The 14,859-nt window shown below is 47.6% G+C and overlaps 2 protein-coding genes across 5 annotated transcripts; both read right to left on the reverse strand.

The window, feature by feature from the left end:
• Positions 1–452: 452 nt before the first annotated feature.
• LOC136478138 (pentatricopeptide repeat-containing protein At1g73400, mitochondrial-like) lies at positions 453–5,973 on the reverse strand. Of its 3 annotated transcripts, XM_066476468.1 has the most exons (4): positions 3,968–5,973; positions 3,797–3,850; positions 2,530–2,696; positions 453–1,629 (listed from the first exon to the last, which is right to left on the reverse strand). In XM_066476468.1, the coding sequence occupies exon 1, from the start codon at positions 5,683–5,685 to the stop codon at positions 4,030–4,032; it is 1,656 nt and encodes a 551-aa protein (XP_066332565.1). In that variant the 5' UTR covers positions 5,686–5,973; the 3' UTR covers positions 453–1,629; positions 2,530–2,696; positions 3,797–3,850; positions 3,968–4,029. The 3 variants fall into 3 exon arrangements, with proteins under 3 accessions (XP_066332565.1, XP_066332564.1, XP_066332566.1); XM_066476467.1 differs by lacking the exon at positions 3,797–3,850; XM_066476469.1 differs by lacking the exon at positions 3,797–3,850 and having other exon boundaries at positions 1,774–2,696.
• Positions 5,974–8,962: 2,989 nt separating this feature from the next.
• On the reverse strand, positions 8,963–12,932 carry LOC136474927 (E3 ubiquitin-protein ligase ATL31-like). Of its 2 annotated transcripts, none has more exons than XR_010763045.1 (2): positions 10,119–10,264; positions 8,963–9,353 (listed from the first exon to the last, which is right to left on the reverse strand). XR_010763045.1 is itself a non-coding variant. In XM_066472495.1 (2 exons), exons 1-2 carry the CDS (start codon positions 12,593–12,595, stop codon positions 9,324–9,326), a joined length of 1,371 nt encoding a protein of 456 aa, XP_066328592.1. In that variant the 5' UTR covers positions 12,596–12,932; the 3' UTR covers positions 9,028–9,323. The 2 variants fall into 2 exon arrangements, 1 of the variants encoding a protein (XP_066328592.1); XM_066472495.1 differs by lacking the exon at positions 10,119–10,264 and adding an exon at positions 11,255–12,932 and having other exon boundaries at positions 9,028–9,353.
• Positions 12,933–14,859: the final 1,927 nt, after the last annotated feature.

Here is a 14,859-nt window from a genome sequence, read left to right on the forward strand (position 1 = left end):
TGCCGCACGGTGGTGAATGGCAGCACGAGTGCACGATGCTCGAGGCCTGGAACTACATGCTCGGCGCCAGTGTCAACGGCGCCGAGCTCGGCGCCAGGGTGACTGGCGTCGAGCTACCTACTAAGTCAGCGTCACGTCTGCGTCGAGCCCAAGACTTCGGCGCCAGGGACGATGGCGCCGAGTTAAGGGTCCACATTCTAAAATCTCTCCCTCCCTCCCCCGCCGAATCTATTTGTGAAAAACTTAAAAAAAATGCTAAAAAGTAAAAAATTCGGGGCACGAGACGGTTGGCCGGGCGGTGGCTCCGGCCGGGGCTCGCAGTCGCACCAAACGTGTCAGATACACGTACACAGGTCACGCCAACACTTTTTTGAGCTGAGCCGGTGCGTGTGCACTCTGCGCCGCCGTCCGCTGCTCACTCAAAGCCTTAGCACTAGCAGTGGACATTTTTTCTCTTAATTCGTTTGAGCTGCCAGATTCATGAAGTGAGTCTAGCTGTACCAGCCACTAAGATTCTAAGTCCCTTATACTTACATTTATAGGTGAATATTTTCTTCTTAATTAAAATCACTAGTCACCTAGTTTGGGTTCTTTTTTTACTTGCTTGTTTCATCTAAAAGTGAACCACACACAAGTGTTTCTTGATTATGTTTCCTTCTCTAGAGCGCTCGATATGTCTTTCCTTTTTCTTTTCTTTTGTTCGTGGTGACAGCAGAAAATATACTGTATTTTATTCCTTTGACTAACAGTTATTCTAATGGCATATTATGTTCTATACAAGACATAAATCATTAACAGCTTCAAAATATGAATCTAATAACATCAATTTCATGTCATGAAAGCTACTACATACCAGTAAGATCTTTACCGGTCAAAAGCTTGTTCTAACGAAAAGCTTTTACATTTCTAGCTGAGGGAGTCCATGAAACGAAATGTCCTACCAAAAAACGGAATGCCATAGAACCACTTTGGAATGCAAGAGTTTTTTTTTTCTATTTCCTACACTTTTCCTGTAAAAACGAATTTCTCCTTCGATAAAATTCCTATACCATTTTATCCCGTTCCTGTGAAATTCCATGTCGCATCGCTCAGCATACAGATTCTTATGGCAAAGACAGAGGTTGCCAAAAGAAAATATACGAGCAGTAAAAAATATGCGGATTTCAGACAACTGCTTGACCTGGAGAATCATGCATGGCATGGGACGGCCGGACAGGAACCGGGTCTTTTCCGTCAGAGCCAGCCATATTTTAGCTCGGGACTCAAGAAAACCCGCGAACCCCGAAGCGCTCCGCCGGTCCCTGCCACGAGGTCTCGACTTCAGAGAATTTCACCTCGGCTCGCTTGATGGCATCCGATGATCCGAAGCTCTCAATTCCAGGGGTTCTTGGCATGGTGCGTTCCAGGTTCTCAGCTGGTGCAAATGGTACACAGCTATGGCCGTCCTAGGTCTACTCACAGGCTCACAGCCTTTAGTTTGAGCCCTTGATAGCTAGTACTAGGTTACAGCACCTGAACAAGGACCAGGGACAGGAGAGAGAGCCAAAGCCAATGCGGGTCATATACTCATGCCTTTGGCGGCTTTCGCCCGATGCCCCGATATGTCTGTTGATAACCAGTAGCCGTCACCTGCAAGTATGGAAGTATCACCGGCCTGAACGTTAGTTGAGCTCGATGAAGCATAATGTGCAGTTTCAGTACCAAACTATGTGCATCTAGGATCACTAAAGAATTAAAAATCAAGTTACCAAATACTACTAGATACCTAGTTACCTAGTACACATCATGAGGCAAGCTGGAGAGTATAAAAGGACTATCCATCTTCCTACTCGCACAAGCGGTCGAATCTTGGCTGTGTTACACAGATATTAGTGGTGTGCTAAATTTCTTGGTTCGGCAGTACTCAGTAGTAACCCTTGATAAGTCATTGATTGCTGTAGCCATGAACCTATTTACTAGTTTGGAATCTTTAGTTCGACAGTGTAGCCACAATTTTGATGCAGCTGCAGTGCACACACTAAATGTACTACAGTTAGGTCTTCAACTCTAGCCACCAGCCAAAACGACCAAATTTTAGTCATTGTCACCCTCTACATGTAAGCACACTACTAATAGAACAAAGATGCTCTTTGAAGCAAAATAAAGTGCACCCCGTCCCATTTTAGTGAAAATGAACTGGATGTGTGACCAATAATAATAACCTTGCAACAAGCTATCAGTAAAATGTTTCCTTAAGCAGTCAAGTTTTGAAATAGCCCAAAAATTGATATTGGGAAACATATAGTCAGGAGTTGAGGAAAGTGGTGTGGGTCACATGTTTAATGGCAAGAAATTCAGTTCTAGGCTTATACAGTTACACGTTTCATCTGAGCGTAAGGAAGAAAGGGGTCCTACATGAACAAGTAGGCCATAAAAGAGGTTCTCTTCATAGGATTCAAACAAAATAAGACTGCAGTTAATACTTCTGGTGCCAGTGGATTGGTGTATTGTGCACGTCGCAACAGTTAATGGGTGGGGTTGAGGGGTTACCTTGTACATGTTTCTACAATACAAACGCACTGATATTCACAGCACCGGTTCAATTCAACAAATGAATGAGGTCATGCAATGCTTCTTTTTACGTTAAAAAAACGCAGTGCTTCTTCCACCGCAATTTGTACCAACAATACAGTATGTGCTGGCATACATCAACCACCCTGCACAATGAAATCATGTTTAGAATAAACATTACTCCTGCTCAGCATAAGCAAACTGAAAAGCAAAGGATCCACCTGATAAAAGCTCAGGTATCACCAATGCATGAAATTGCAGTCTCAACCAGCATAAATGCTACCTAGCACCTTCAGACCTTATTATTGCAAAAATTGCTAAATAACCTATTGGCTCAACAACTATCCAGTTTTAACTCCTTGCCCTAAATCATCATAACTGGAATTCAAGGAAGGTTCCACTTCCCTCCTGCTTAGATCCCAGATGGGGATAACAAAGTAAAGCTCTTATATATCTGGCAATCCGAGAAGAAATTGGCCATCGGGATCTTGAATAGCTTGGCTACACAAGGCATTCCAAACCATTTGTGTCCATTGCTCCATGATAGTTCGGTCGGTGATGTTAGCTCTAGAAAGAGAGTAGAAAAGCTCGGTTGCTTACTTATCTTTCAGCATAGATTAGGCCTTAAAATCAGTGACAGGAACTCACTGAGTCAACTAGCTACTAGCAATTATTCAAACAGACACGTCTTTAAAACACCGTGTCCTGAAGAAACCAACTACTAAGCCACAACTGTAAAATATCCTTATAACACGCTGATAAAAGTTTTCCTATTCAGTACTCTCTCCGGTCATAAAAATAAGTAGTTTTAGGTTTGTCCTAAGTCAAACATTTTTAGGTTTGACCACGAATAGCTAAAAAACAATAGTTTTGCAGCTAGACACCTCATGAAAAAACAATTTCATAATAATATATTTTGCCTTTCAAAATAAAATATTTTTTTAGGAAAATGGTGGCCAAAGTTTCACCTTGTAAATTCTTTCAATGTCCTAAAGCACTTATATTTTTATATCAGAGAGGGTAAGCAAAACACATATTGGACTACTGATTAAGGATATAAATAATGGCATACCCAGATTAGTGTCCCAAATAGTACAAGAAAAGCATCCTACTTCATATTGGTATTTCTGTACATACATAGATTTCACTGCATTCTTAGCAGGCATTGTACTAGTTTTGGGATGAGAAGACGTCAAGATAACAAACAAGTTTAGGAACATGGCAGCAAGTTTAGGAAAAGATATACCATAAGAGAAGAACTTGATTGAAATATGCTATTTGTTTTGCCACTTGAGATGCACTGCAGATTGCACGAACAAATTAAATACCATGTCTAGACCACAATCCAAAGCACATTTTAAATATATTTACCACGAATAGCTGGCAGTAAAATCAGAGAAAACACAGCATCAATTACCTTTGAATAAGCTCCTGATTATCCACAGTAACAAGAAACAGCAGCAGGAATTGCCACGGCACTCATTTCCTTCTCAGGCCTATGCTCTTCTTCTTCTGAGTGATTGCAAATCGTCTCGACATCGCAACATTGTAAAATCTCCTCATATGCTCTGACAACCGATGTATCGCGCCAAGGTCGCCCACAGCTGATAACCTCAGCATTATAGCATCAAACTTCTTGTATGAAAGTTTCATGTCACGGTTTATAACCTCATCTAGAAGAGCAGTTGCATGTTCTGTTCTTCCGCAATCAAAGAGACCATCGATCATTATCTCGTAGGTATCAATAGCACGCTGACATCCTCTTGTGTCCATCTCAAGCCATATATCTAATGCTCTATGTGCCTCTCCCATCTCGAAGAACATCACCATCAGCATATTATAGGTATGAACACTGGGCTCACAGTGCGCCTCTATCATCTTCTCACAGAGTTCAAGTGCATCATCAGCCTTTCGAAGACTACAAAGCACATTAAGAAAGCAATTGTACGTCACAATGTCAGGAGGAAATCCAGCCCTCCCCATCTCCTCCAACACACGATAAGCAGCATCCAGTTTACCCACCAAGCACATCCCTTCAATCAAATCTTTATAAGTCGTCACATCAGGCATACAGCCACAACTTCTCATATCTGAAAGCAGTTCAAAACACTCCTCCATCCGGTCAGCCTTTGCTAACGCAACAATCATAATCGAATACGTCTTGGCTGTGGGTGATGATATCGTCGACCCCTCAGTCCTCATGAACTCAAACAGCTCCCTTGCCTCTGACACCAATCCAGCACTGCAAAAAGATTCGATGGCTGCAATGTAGCTGAAACTCTCCGGGGTGTGCTTCATCTGAATCATTTCCTCAAGCACCTTCATGGCCTTCTTGGGGTCCCTCGCCCGGCACCACCCAAAGAACAGGATACTGTATGTCTCTGCATTACCCAGCAACCTCCTCTTCACGCGGCCGAACACCGCCTCTGCTTCCTTGACCATCCCACACTTGCAGAACGCGTCCAGCAGAACGTTGAGCGCGTCAGTCTCCGGCGGCGTACGCATCCGAACCCGCCGCTTCTTGGCCAGCTTCCTCATGTGCGTGAGATGCTTCTCCGTGTAGGCGCGCAGGATCTCCAGCAGGTCCTCAACCGGCACCGACCTCGTGCCATGGCGCTTCAAGTGATCCAGCACGTTGCAGAGGACACCGAACTGGCGGCTCTTGTACCGCGTGCCGGAGAGAATGTCGATGATGTCGTTGTAAGTCGCCGGTTCGTGGCTGTACCCTCCCTGGTGGGACGCCCAGGCGAAGAACCGGAACGCCAGCTTCTCCTCATAGCGGAGGCGGTGCAGCACGTCGGCGACGAGCGGGGTAGTCAGCTCGGCGCCCAACGCGTCGAGCGCGGCCTCCGTGCCCTCGTTGGATTCCGCCCCCGTCTTAATCACGGCATCATAGATCCTATCAGAGAGCGTGGCGAAGCGCTCGTCCTGGAGGTGAGTGGGGAGGATGGCGTGCTCGGAGAAGAGCCGCCGCACTGGGAGATTGGGTAGATGGAACCGCGGCGGCAGGATTCGGGTGGGGTGCAGCGGTCGGAAGGAGGGCGGATTGGGGGAGTGTGTGGCGGCGAGGGTCGGCAAGGGCGGGGCCGCGAGAAGGCGGCGGAGATGGCGGAGCCGGGAAGGGAGGTTCATCATGGAGGTTGGAGGCAGCCGATGATGGGGATGGGCTTCGCCGGGGACAAAACCGAAGCGCAGGTGGACCGAGAGTTTGCGTTCGCTCGAATGCACACGGCCCCACCAGCGGTAGCTTGGGACAAAGGCGAAGCCAAAAAGCCGAAGCCTTTTTTTTCCTCTCCGGCTCTCCCTCCCGCGCCGCCGCCGCAGCCCCCACTAGCGTCCGGCATCCTCACCCTGACACGAGCGTACCTGTTCACCGTCCACCGCCAATTTAGACATCCCGCCCACAAACCACAGCCACCGCGGGGGCTAATCTGTCACCATAACCTCCCTCTAAACCAACTTGCCCGGCCGACAAAATCTCTCTCCCGCCGTCCGCGCGTCTCGTCCCCGGTGAGGCGGCGTTCCGCCGCGATGCTGCACCTTCGACATCATCTCCTATCCTCCATCCGCACGGCATTCCCTCGCCACCGCTGCCTCCTCTCTACCGCCACCACCGCCACTTCTCCCGCCCGATTCGTCGCTGAGGAATACCTGGTCACCACCTGCGGGCTCACCCAGCGCAATCGGGCAGGCCCTCCAAGGGGCTCACCCACCTCAAGTCTCATGTCAAACCCGACGCCGCCCTCGCCTTTCTCACAGGCGTCGGTCCTCGCCAAAGACGACATCGCCGCCGGAATCGCCAGGTACCCGCGGCTCCTCTGCTACAAGGTGGACAAAACCCTAACCCCTCGCTTCGCTCAGATCATCAGCATTGGGCTATCCCCTCCCCAAATCTCCCGCCTCATTGCCATCGTCCCCAACATCTTCGTGGCTCCCAAAATGATTCGTCGCCTCCAGTTCTATCTCTCCTTCTTGGGTTGCTTCGATCTGCTGCACTCCGCCATCAAGATCAGTCCGATCCTCCTCGGTCGGAACCTTGAGGATGTGGTCAAGCCTAACATAGCATTCCTGTAGCAGTGCGGTCTAACTGTCCTCTAATGTTCCAGAGTTCGCAATGCTGATATGCATGAAGCCCGAGGATGTCAAGGGAAAGGGTGGCATGTGCTGAGAAGCTTGGTGTGCCACGCAGCGCAATACAGGGATGTTCAAGAGCGCCCTGTGGGCTGTCTGTTGCGTTGGTCCCAACTCCATTGGTGCAAAAATGGATGTCATGAAGGCGACTCTTGGATGCTCCGAGGCGGAGCTGGCCCTTATGGTGAGCAAGTCCACCCCAAATTCTGAGGATATCAGAAGGCAAGCTGAGTCGCACAGTGAAGTTCCTGAAGGTGGATGTTGGGTTGAAGCTTCAGTACATCTTGCATAGGCCAGCAATACTTGGCTATAGCATGCAGAGGCGGCTGATGCCCAAGCATTATTTCATCAAGATTCTGAAGGCGAAGGGGCTTGTGAAGGAAAACATTGACTTTTATAATACTGTTTGTTTAACTGAGAAAAGATTTGTCCAGAAGTTTATTGATTCTTACAACAAGAGTATTGCAGGGCTTGCAGATGCTTATGCTACTGCTTGTGCTGGGAAAATGCCTCATGAAGATGAGGTGCATTCGCAGAAGCATGCTAGGGATACTGAGAAGCAAAGGCAAAGATAGTCGGTCCAAGTCTTCTCTGCCTGTACTTTGAACAGCCTCTTGCCTGAACTATTGTGTAGTTCCTTGGTGCACACCAATGCTTGCAACAGATGCTGCCTTTGTGTGCTGAAATGAAATTAGTTCTTCCTTTGTGTGCTGAAATGAAATTAGCTATAGATATCTCATATCTGGATGCATTTACTTTATCCTTGTAAAAGAACACCTAGTTTTGCGGCATGAATTCAGTACCACTATTTTAGTATATTTATTCCAAGGCCTCACTGTCGCTAGTCGGAATTTGATTTGCTTTTTTGGTGAATACAACTCTTACTCTTGCATAAGCCTCCCTCTTTTATGTCAATTAGTTACTCTTACACCTTTGTAATTCCTCCTCAGTGAACTCCCTTATTCCTCTTTGTTGTACGAAAACAGGGAAATGAATGTATCCTTATAGCCTTATAGGATTTCCTTATTATTTCATTTTTGGTTTTGGTTAATGATCCGAACTAAGTGAAAACATACTGGATTGGTTGTTCTGTTAAGGTCTATAAACTGATCCCCCATTACTAAGTTCAATCTTTCTGCAGTGTGCAGTGCATTACAGTAGAAAACTGCTAACATTTTCTTTGCTTGGGCATCGATTTTAATTCTGGTTTCTTTCATCATGGAAATATATATTGAGTTGGTTATTTGTCCTTGTTTGGTGAATTTTTAGGATGTTCGTTGATATCGCTATTTGGTATTTGGCTATGCCTCCTTTGGTAGACAGTAGACTCCTGCCTGACAGTCTCGAATTAAAAACATGAAACATGTGAACATCCGGCAGTCCAACCACTAATGCTCATGAAAACGATAATGATCATAGTTTTATGCCATTTTTAAATAGAAAACAGATACTTCAGACTGTCATGATGCAGCGAAAAGGCAGATATTGAAACTATAGTTAAAAGTTAAGTGTCATCCTGATAGCCCAGGAGGTCTGGTTCTATGTCTGCCAAGCGCTTCGGACAGAACCTTCCGCAGCAGAAGCAATCAACCATCACTTGGTGGAGGCAGCTGCGCTCAACAAGGAACGACGAGCAGAAGGCCGGGATGGACTCCCTCTTCGCGTTGGTCTCCTAGTACGTCTGGAAAGAAAGGAATGCCCGGTGTTTCAGAGAAGCTGCAAGCACGGCATTCGACCACATCCAGATCATACATGCAGAGGCTCAGCGCTGGATTGAGGCAGGTGCCAACGCGGGTTGGCTAGCTTAGCGCCAGGAAACTAGGACCAACGCTTAGCTAAGCATATGATTGTTCAACTTTCATGTAATCGCTTCTGATGTTTTGCTCCAGCCGCAAGGCATCTTGTAATTATAACTCCATCCTCCTTAATGAAAATGATACGCAATTTTCTTGCGTGTTCGAGAAAAAAAAGTGTCATCTTGATACATATCCCTCGGTCCTTGTTGAGACCAAAGGGATTTTGTGCCCTCACTAATTAAGAAACGACTTCTCTTGCCGAACACTGTATCTCGAAGCAAGCTATGATAGTGCCAGAATTCATATGCATGTCTTGAGATTGACAGCGAACGTGACGGCCCTGTTCACTTCGCTAAAAAGCTAGGCTAAAAAGACCGCTCACTGATTTGTTATGAGAGAAAAATATTGTACCATAACTGATAAGTCAGGCTGATAAGCTTAATTGTGGTTGAATATGGGAAGAATCGAGTTTTGAACTATTTAGGATGTCTTGGGGATGCGGGGCATCTGGACTAGAGAATGGTGCATGTTAAGTCAAGGTGCTAATTTCTAAATGTGCGAAGCTTGGGGGGAGTGCAAGTTAAATCTGCAAATTTTGCAAGGTGTAGTGGAACTAGGATATACGTAAGTTACCAATATATGAACAAGGATGTTGGGAGCGTTTTGTTGTACGGGCCCATCATAGCGGCATCGATCATGTCCTATGTATATACACGTGTATATATGAAAAAAGGGATTAAGTTCCACCAGCAGTACAACAAAGGACAATTTTTGTGGATTACAAAAATACAAAATCAAATCTTAAGGTAACAACATCTTGTGGGTTGGACGCATGGAGGGGCAATGTCATAGAACAGGGATACTTGTTTCATTTTTCTGCAAAGATGACATGGTTTGCGATTAAATAAAGGACAACAGGATCAGCAGTAAACAAAATGCAAGTTACAGTCGTTTCCGTTGAAAATGAAGTTATGCATAAATAGCAGAAAAAAGGAAACTTCATTTATTTTTTCCATTTTCCCGGATCGGAGAAAAAAAGAAGGAAAGAAAGTATATATGACGGTGAAAAATTGAAACGGGCGAAAACTGCTTCTTATCCTGAAGCAAAGCAGTAATCTATATACCGACTGGTAGGTTGTTGTCACAAGTGCCAATTCCTTGGACCATCCAGAGTTTAAAGTCTTCCATGATTCCATGATTTATCCGCAAAAGAAGTTCACTGCATGTTTCCATGATTCAACACTTCAGCGCCGTGTTGTAAACTTGTAACCAGCTGTATTAACTCCCATGTCTGAAACGGCTTGACCAGCTCGCTGCCTGCTGCCTGCCTTTCTGTCTTCGTCTAGAGCGTATGCATGCCCCCGTCTTCGCATGGTTTATTGTTGTTGTTGATCCCTGTTTTTTTCTGCACTGCGTGCACGTAAAAGTCAGGCAGAAGGACATCCATTTCTTCTCTCCTGCCGACCTCCCAAGTTTATTTCTAGACTATAGGAACTGTTGACATTCTGAAGGAGGAAAAAGAAATACCCGGGCATTTGCTAATCAACTCTGAGTTTGGCATTTGTTATTGGGACCATCTATTAAGTATTAATCGGTGTCATACTGTACAAATTCAGGTAGCACTTGAAATTTTAAACAAACCTTCTTGCAAGAAGAAGCAGATGAATAGAAAGTTTTAACAAAGCTACTTCAGCTTCATTCTGGAGTCTGGACTATGAGCACAGAACATCTGAGTATCTGACGTACGATGGTTGCAGCCTTTCTTCACTTACGCATTGTTCAGCCATTGGAACATTTGCATCCCATCCGCTTACACATAGGGCATGATTGGTTGCTTTGGTGAGAGGGAGCCGGGATGGAGAGCCGGTCCAGGACGGTGAGATGCATGCTCAAACTGTGCATTCAGTCGTGTTTGGTTGTCTTTGTTGTTGGTCCAGTATGAGATGAGATCTTGTTTGGTTGCATGTATGAATGAGAGTTTTGTGTGTATAACACATGGGTCCCTGCGCTATGCCTGAATCAAGCCATCCTGTATGGAGAGGGAAGTGGAAATTGAGAAGACGAAGTCGTGCGGGATGGAGGAGGGCAGATGAATGAAAGTATACAGGCCAAAGGTGCGAGGAGGACAACCAAACACGCCGCATGAATGAGGTCAGACATCAAAACGGTACGGAGACGGTCCGATTCGGCCTAGCAATCACGCCCCGTACTTTATGTGATTGAACAAAGAAGAAGAACTCTTTCTTGCGACGGCATGGAGAGCAAGCTGAACTTAGTATAGTATTTATTACTTTGATCAATCGTGTACGTTTTGAGGTGGAGCATATGAAATTCACTCCATGCTAGTATTCAAAACGTGGTACCTAATTCTGAAGCAAAACGCATGACAAATCTGGTAAAATGAATACCAACAGAAAGGATCAGGGCTAGAAAGTAAAGCACGAGTGCACAACTTGGTAAAGGGCATATATACAGAGAAGAAACTTCAACTTCTGTTCAGACATCTCTACCTGTAGGTTACGTTTCTGCTCCTGTACAAAATTACAAACATCATCTGCATCATCTCGTGTTTTCATTCAATTTCAACCGAATTTGGAGCACTACCACACGTTGATCCCAGCAACGAAATCAGCACCCTGTTCCCCGCACATCAAAAGGCCCATTTCTTTCGCGTGTGAGAGAAGATCACTTTCAAGCTAGTTTGCCCTGCTAAAAAAAACTTTCAAGCTAGTTTCTACAGTACGTTCAAATCTGCTGTTCCCATTCTACGTGCGAACCTGCTGCGTAGCTGCCTTCTTCTCCCTGTCCGCCGCTGCCGCCACCTCGCGGGACGCAGCGCCAGCTTCTGCACCGGACCCGCCGCCGCCTCCGATGCGGTCAAGGCGGACGCTCCCCTTAGCAGGAACGTCGGCGGCATCAACGGCGGCCACACGCTTCCCTCTCGCCCTCGTGGACGACGAGGACGACACTTCTCCCAGCTCGGAGCTAATCGTCATCCTGGACGCCGAAAAGAACGACAGCTTCCCGGAGAACGTCCTCGCAAGAAGCGACTGCCATCTGCCCGGCCGGCCGAGCGGGGCGCTTCGGCCGCCGCGGCTGCTTCCTTCCCCGGCTCTTCGCCCGCGACGCAATTGCATGCTGTGGTGCTCGCCCGCGGCGACCATCTCCCTGCGCACGTGCTCCGGCAGCCGCAGCGTGAACCGCTCCAGGTCGCGGTCGAGCCGGACGGCGAGGGAGTGGCCCGTGGAGTGCGACCTGGCGAGCTGCGTCGGAACCGGCTTGCGCCCCGACCGCGACCGCATGGCTCGCCGCTGGGTCCCTATCTGCTGCAGCTCCAGCGCCTCCTGCCTCCGCACCTCTTCCTCCTCCTCGGTGATCACATCGATCACCACGGCCACTGGTAGTGGTCCTTGCCCTGACACCGCAATCTCGCTGGATATGCTGCTCGCTACTGGAATTGACGGGAAACTGGCGGGCTCCTCATCGCTACTGGTATCCTGCTTGTTAGGGTCGAGGTTGCAGCGGCAGACGGGGCAGGTGACGTGGCTGGCGAGCCACTCGCCGATGCAGTCCGGGTGGAAGGCGTGGCTGCACTTGGGCAGGAGCCTGAGCCGCTCCTCGTCCTCGAACTCGCTGAGGCACACCGCGCACTCGTGCGCGCCGGCCTGCTTGCTGACCCGCAGCGCCTTGGCCTCGGCGTACTTCATGGTGGGGAAAGCCTCGACCACCTCGGCGTCGAGCCCACGCGGCCGCCGCTGCCTCCGCGACCGCGAGACGAGGGCGTCGAAATTGGGCATGGCGCGGTCGTCGTCGTCCGACCTGGCCGCGTAGCCGGTGCAGTGGCGGAGGTAGACGGTGAAGAAGGCGATGAAGACGAACACCGCGATGACGGCGGCCAGGAGCGCGATCATGGCCGTGCTGACGTGAACCTGCTGGCCGTAGTCACCGTAGCTCGGCTGCGCGCTCGCCGCGGCGACCGCGGACGCGAGGAGCGCGGCGAGCAGCGCATGGCCGTGGCGAGGCATGGGCATCCTTTGCGCGCGGCAGCCGGCAGTGCAGACTGCAGAGGCGAGGACCCGGGACACGAGAGCGGGTTGACTAGCCTGACTGCGCAGCATGCAGTGTGGAGCCGGCTATATAGAGGGGAAGGGAGTTTGAGCCAAAAAAGGGTCGCGATCCCGCGGCGCTCGGCGGGTATCGCGGAAGGACAGCCGCGGGCAGGTGTGCCCTTTTGTCTGGCATGCAGTTTGACTGGCCTACCATCCGGGGTTCAGTTCAGAAGCCGCGACCGGGAAGGGCCGTTGGAGTTGGAACGTTTTTGTGCACTCTGGAATCTGGATTCAACCGCGTGTATCAGCTTATCAGGAATCTACAAAAGGGAGAATGCACATATCAGCTTCAGTTTGGCCACGGTTGACGGGTCAATGCTAAAGCTGATAATACAATCATCCTATCCACCTCCCGCTTTATTACGAAAAGCAATTACTCCTTGTATCTTAAGTTAGGGTTAAGCGTTTCTACCCTCGTTTTAAATCAAAATGATGAATTCATCCTCATTTTTTTAACTTTATGATTTTACCCCTGCGATTTCAAAACGAAGTGAGACTTTACCCCTGGTCTGTGAAGTCCCTCTAACGATGTTAACTTTTCGCAATCGGACAACTTTGCCCATGCGTTTTTACCCCCTGTTTTATTTTGATATTTGTGTTTTTACCCCTATTTTCATATCAACAAGTTGGTAGTTTTCATATAAAAATTTCAGAAAAAATCGGCAGCATTTCATCTAAAAATGGTGAATATTTATGATACATGTAGCGCACATCATTTGTTCATATTTATATTGAAAAAATGGTGATTTATTTTTTCCAACACAAATGCAACATCTTGACACACAAGATAGATAATTTAGGAGCTTTAATTTTCCAAGAAAAATGGTGAATTTTGGACCTTTATTTTTTCCAATCTAGAGCATGATTCATCCCGAGTATCCACGACCAATATTTTATATAAAAAAACCATGACGAATATTGTTTAAATCCTTTTGGGTTTCTAATTTGTGAAATGGAGAGAGTGGGGCCGGACCGCAGTGAGTCCGCGCGGCTCCCAGCAACCCGCGCGGCGAGGTGGGGGAAGGGGATCGGGGGGAGAGAGGGGAGCTGTGGCAGAACCGCCCAAAATAGCACACTTACGAAGGCGCTCGTCTTACACCAGACACTAAGCACTCCGAAAGCAAGCTATAGCGGACGGTATCCGTCGGGCACACCCCAAGGAAGAACCCAAAAGATCCACATTTTTCCTAAGGATCCAATAATGAGAACGAGTTACAATACTTATCCATTTCATACATCAGAGTTTCTTAAAAGTACATTATTACAATATCAAATATCAGAGTGCGGAATGATAAACAGCGGAATTTAAAATAGACATCTAGCGATAGGGACGAGGATCCGTCTGAGCCCACCAGAAGAATCCTCCACACAAGGTACTTCTCATGCATCACCTGCAATAGGGGTAAATAAACCCTGAGTACACAATGTACTTGCAAGACTTATCCGACAAGTGGGAATAATTTCCCGACTCCAAGAAATATGATAAGCTATATGGCTTGCTGGTTTCTTTTAGCAGAAAACAATACTAATAGTGAGTCCTTAGTTATGTATTATTATTATCAGCCATATTAAGTTATCATCTAGCTAGTCTATATAAGCACATGTTCTACTTTCAAGCAAGAGTTGAGCAATCAGTTCTATTTCTTCTCCTTTCACTTTCAGTTCTTACTACGGTGCTAAACACGAGACAAGACGTACCGGATCACCCGGCAATTCGCGAATCAATGTGCCCAGCTGGGTGCCCCGAAGACACACGCCCCGCTTGTACCCCAGGCACAAGCAGGACTAACCCATTACTCTCTTGTCCCGGGTGTCCAGGTCCCCGTCCAAACTTGGACTCCAAGCCCCCACATCCTGAGTCCCGGACTCAGTGTGGTGCAAGGACCTCCACCACCTCCTCTTCCCATCAGTCGGTCCGGAAAGAGCCGGATCCGCGACAAGAGAGCAACAAGTCTTTCCTGCGCCCATACCCAAGTATGCGCTTGGGACAATAAATCTGTGACTTGCCCACGATGCCTTATGCAACGACCGGTCCTTAATCGACACGAACAGGGAAAAAATGTAACCGAGCTATGCCACGTTGGCCGCAGGACACAACCCTTTACACCCACCAAAACCCAACCATATCCCTGCTCGGTCATCATTTTCTTTTCCACCATTTTATCATGAGTGATCATATTTATCACCTATTTTGCGAGTAACGACAGGTTACTCACGCTACCGATATCCTGAGCATAGCAGCTACTCGACCTGTACTAGTAGGACTCATAGGT

This window comes from Miscanthus floridulus, chromosome 8, assembly GCF_019320115.1.
Source record: "Miscanthus floridulus cultivar M001 chromosome 8, ASM1932011v1, whole genome shotgun sequence".
Taxonomy (NCBI): domain Eukaryota; kingdom Viridiplantae; phylum Streptophyta; class Magnoliopsida; order Poales; family Poaceae; genus Miscanthus; species Miscanthus floridulus.